The sequence below is a fragment of the Tupaia chinensis genome, unplaced genomic scaffold (genome assembly GCF_000334495.1).
Source record: "Tupaia chinensis unplaced genomic scaffold, TupChi_1.0 Scaffold149964_1, whole genome shotgun sequence".
NCBI classification, from domain to species: Eukaryota; Metazoa; Chordata; class Mammalia; order Scandentia; family Tupaiidae; genus Tupaia; species Tupaia belangeri.
In genome coordinates, this window is record NW_006209805.1 from 914,967 (window position 1) to 918,716 (window position 3,750).

General features: G+C 67.9%; 1 protein-coding gene and 1 non-coding gene across 2 annotated transcripts in view; one reads left to right on the forward strand and one right to left on the reverse strand.

Moving 5' to 3' along the window:
* The window catches only part of PWWP3A (PWWP domain containing 3A, DNA repair factor), a 14,285-nt gene extending 13,011 nt beyond the window's left edge, over positions 1-1,274 (forward strand). The window contains 1 exon segment of the mRNA XM_027769566.1: positions 946-1,274. Coding sequence (XP_027625367.1) covers positions 946-1,003 — 58 coding nt within the window. The 3' untranslated portion in view covers positions 1,004-1,274.
* Positions 1,275-3,613: 2,339 nt separating this feature from the next.
* On the reverse strand, positions 3,614-3,686 carry TRNAF-GAA (transfer RNA phenylalanine (anticodon GAA)). The gene has a single exon. It is a non-coding gene; the product is annotated as a tRNA-Phe (tRNA).
* Between the last annotated feature and the right edge of the window lie 64 nt (positions 3,687-3,750).

A 3,750-nucleotide genomic window follows, 5' to 3' on the forward strand; every position in this document is an offset into this window, starting at 1 on the left:
GTGGTGGCGCTGCGGTGTGGGCCCGGGGGCCGGGCGGGGCCGCCAGTGACAGGCTGAAGACTCAACTAGAGGTGGAACGGGGTCCCCGGCCAGGGCCAGCCGCGCCAGCCACCCGCCACGTCCCGGGCTGCGTCAGGCCTGGCGTGTGGTGCCGGGGCCACGCTGCAGGGAAGCGCAGGGGAGGGGCTGGGCCACTGGTGTGACAGAGAGGTGGCCCTTGTCCCCGTCTGTGGCAGGCAGGGCCCAGCTGAGCTCAGCGTAGACGGGGCCTTGGGAACAGGGAGGTGGTCCGGGCCGCTGGGTCCTGGTGTGTGGCTCGTCACGCTCAGAAGGCAGAGAGACGGCCCCCAACGGTGACGTGGGACTGGAGCCTCGAGCCCTGCCCGGCTGCCTGGGGAACTCATGCTGAGGGGCGTCCTGGTCTTCACCCTCCTACCTCGAGGGGCTGCTGCTCGGGGTCCCCATCCCCAGAATGTTGCTGGTAGCTCGTCCTTCCTGGGGGCGCCTTGGGCCCCGATGGGGTCGGCCCGCTGTGCCCGCCGCCCTCCACCGGGTCAGCACACGCTCACTGTCACGCCGTCGGCCAAGTGGGGCAAAGCTCAGCACTCGGCCGCTAGTCCCGGCTGTCGGCCTCGGGGCGGCGTCCCCGGCTCCCTCCACCCCAGAGCGTCCCTTGTCCCTGCGGAGCCTCGCTCACAGCAGAGCGACCTTGCCCAGGGCCGCTGCAGCATTTCCACGGAGTCGTCCAGGCGGCCGACGCTGTGCAGTGGCAGCGCCTGGCCCTGAGGCCGTCCACGCCTGGAGGCCTCCCGTGTACATGGGCACACGGATGCCTGTCTGGCCGGCAGGCTCGCGCGAGAGAATGGAGTGGCGTTTCACCTGTTCGACACCGTCAGTGCCGTCCCGGGATCGGCCCCACCCGCAGCCGTGCCTGTGTCCCCACAGGGAGAAGGAGCTGTTCGACAGCCAGCTTCTGGAAGAGAGGAGCCGGCGCCGTCGGTGACTGCTCAGCTCGTGGGGTGCCGAGTGCCGCCTGCCACCGAGGAGCCCGGGCTGGCAGCACCGGGCTCTGCACGTCGGCCCGAGCACGTCGCCCTCGGGGCTGCCTGGGCCCCGCACTTTCCATCCGGTCCCCGCGCCCCGAGCTGTCGGTTTCCTCCCCACCGGGCCGGTCCCGTCCCTGGTGCGTGTGGCAGGAGCAGCTGCGGCTGTGAGGACAGCCCGCATGGGCACCGTGGTGTGCGCTGGCATTAAAGGAGTCGCCCCTGACCCTGTCCCCACGCGTGTGCTTCTGGCTGTGGGCGGGAAGAGCCCAGAGGGGGCTTCCTAGGGTCTGCGACCGTGGGGGTCGCCGGCAGGGGCTCTGGGACGAGGCCTTCCCGAACCGCACCCCGTCGGCCTGCACTTGAGGCTGGCCCTTGGTTCCGGCCTCCCCGCTGGGCTGGGCTGGGGGGGCCGGCCCCGGTCATGGGTGGGATCCGTGCTCACTGTCCAGAGGTCTCCTTCCCTGGGTGGACCTTCGGTGACTTCTGCAGGCCCCAGGGGCCCAGCCGTGTGTGCTCCTGGGGGGCTGTCCAGTAGGTTGGGCAGTCAGGGCTGGCGTGCAGACGTGGAATGCTCTAGAAGGACCTGTGAACCAGGCCTTGCCAGGTAGCCAAAGCTTCCAAGCCTCGGCCCATACCAGGGTGCACCCAGGCCCCTCCTGCCAGCAGCCCGCCCCTCCCCGGCCTCACGTGCTCCACAGCGGTGGCGTACCCCTGCCAACTTCCTCGCAGGCACTGTCCCGCACCTCAGTCTGCCTGGCTCTGGACTCGAGTGGCTTGTCCTGGGGGTTCTGGTCCCTGCAGGTGCTGAGCAGAATCCCTGGCCCTGCCAGGAGCACCCCAGTCGTGACCACAGGTGTCCCTGGCAGTGTCCAGCGTCCCCGGGGAAGTCTCCCCAGTGAGACCCCTCCCGGGCTAGGAGGGCTGGGGATTCCTCACTCCCCACTCAGACCGCCTGCCCCAGGTCCGCATCCGCGTCGGCAGGGAGCCTCTGTGGCCATGGCCCCGATAATTGACAGTCCTCACCAGCAACATGGTGTTGGACCAGCTCGTCCCGGGGGGCATCCACTCCGTGCAGGAGCACCTCATCGTGACGCCCACGGATGTCCCGACGTGACCTGGTGCCCCGCAAAGCTGCTGTCTGCATGCCTCTCCCAGCCCCGCGACCATGAAGCCCCCAGCCTCCCCAGGCCCCAGCGCCCCCGCCACACCCGCCTCACCCCACCCAACCCCAGGATGGCCGCTGAACAGCCCTGAGCGCTCAGGGAAGGCTGGTCCCCACTCCCACTCCTGCACCTGGCCAGGGCTCGCCTGGGACGTGGGCCCTGTGGCATCCATGTTCAGGACCCCAAGCCACGGAGCCACACAGTGAGTCTGGGCGGCCGCCACGCTCGGGCTGCCACTGCCCCTCTGCTTCCAGCTCACTGTTCCCTCCTGTGTGAGGGACCACACCCCGCCTGTCACCCGGGCATTCCCTCCCAGCCGGCCCTGAGCCCACCCCGCCGGGTGTCCCACAGTGCCCGGCCAGCCCGTCACAGCGGTTAGCTCCCGTGGGGGTCCCGGTGTGTCCTCCCGGCAGGGTGCCTGGCCCCGCAGGCCCCAGGCTCACCTGCCCTCTGTGGAGATGGGGAACTGCGGGCCGTACCCCGCAGGGGAGCGAAGGCGCGTCTGCAGAACCCCAGAGCCCAGCCCAGCCCAGAGAGCCGGGAGGCGCGGTGGCTGAGTGTCATGGGCCGGAAGGGACATCGGGCAACCTGGCGGAGCTGCGTCCCACAAGGAACACGTGGATGCAGGCCACCTGTGGCAGTCGGGCCTCCCTCGTGTTAGCGGGGACACAGGCTCTGAGCGCTCAGTTCTGTAAATCTGGAAGTACCAGAAGATAGGAAGCTTCTCTAAGCGATTTCCCACGCGCGGGCACGCACCCCGGGCAGCTGGGAGTGCGGCGCAGGAGAGGCCCTGGGGCATCCAGTCCTCGCCCTCCCTTCCCCTTCCCCAGAAGTCGCCCCTCAGTGGGGCCCAGCCTGGGACTGCAGCAGGAAACTGTGAGGCCCTGGGCGGGGTGGGTGGGAGGGCGCCTAGGCTCCAGCTTCTAGTCTGGCTTGTCAGGTTTCACACTAGCTGGGGGCCGGCCCCATGCCCGGGGGTGCAGGGAGCGGGGTCTCGCTGGACCTATGGTGATTCGAACCCGCCGCTGTCCAGTTCTAAGGATGGAGACAGGACCGTGTCGCGGGGTGACCGTACCCCGCTGGCGTGCCGCCTCCATCTCTCCACTCTGGCCAGTGCCTGCAGTCTGTTCCAGTGGGGGGAAAATGTCAAACTAAGGCCGAGGGAAGGAGGACGTCTTGGTGATGGCAAAAGGCGCGGCCTTGGGTTGTGAGCCTGCACCCCTTGTCTGTACAATATGACATCTAGGGAAAGGATGCTGAATGTGGGGTTGTGAGCCTGCACCCCTTGTCTGTACAATATGACATCTAGGGAAAGGATGCTGAATGTGGGGTTGTGAGCCTGCACCCCTTGTCTGTACAATATAATGACATCTAGGGAAAGGATGCTGAATGTGCCAAAACATCTGCCGAAACCCGGGATCGAACCAGGGACCTTTAGATCTTCAGTCTAACGCTCTCCCAACTGAGCTATCTCGGCCAGGTAGCTGAGGCTGTTCTCATCCAGACTCCGCCCCGCGCCACTCCGCGCGAGCGCAGGCGCA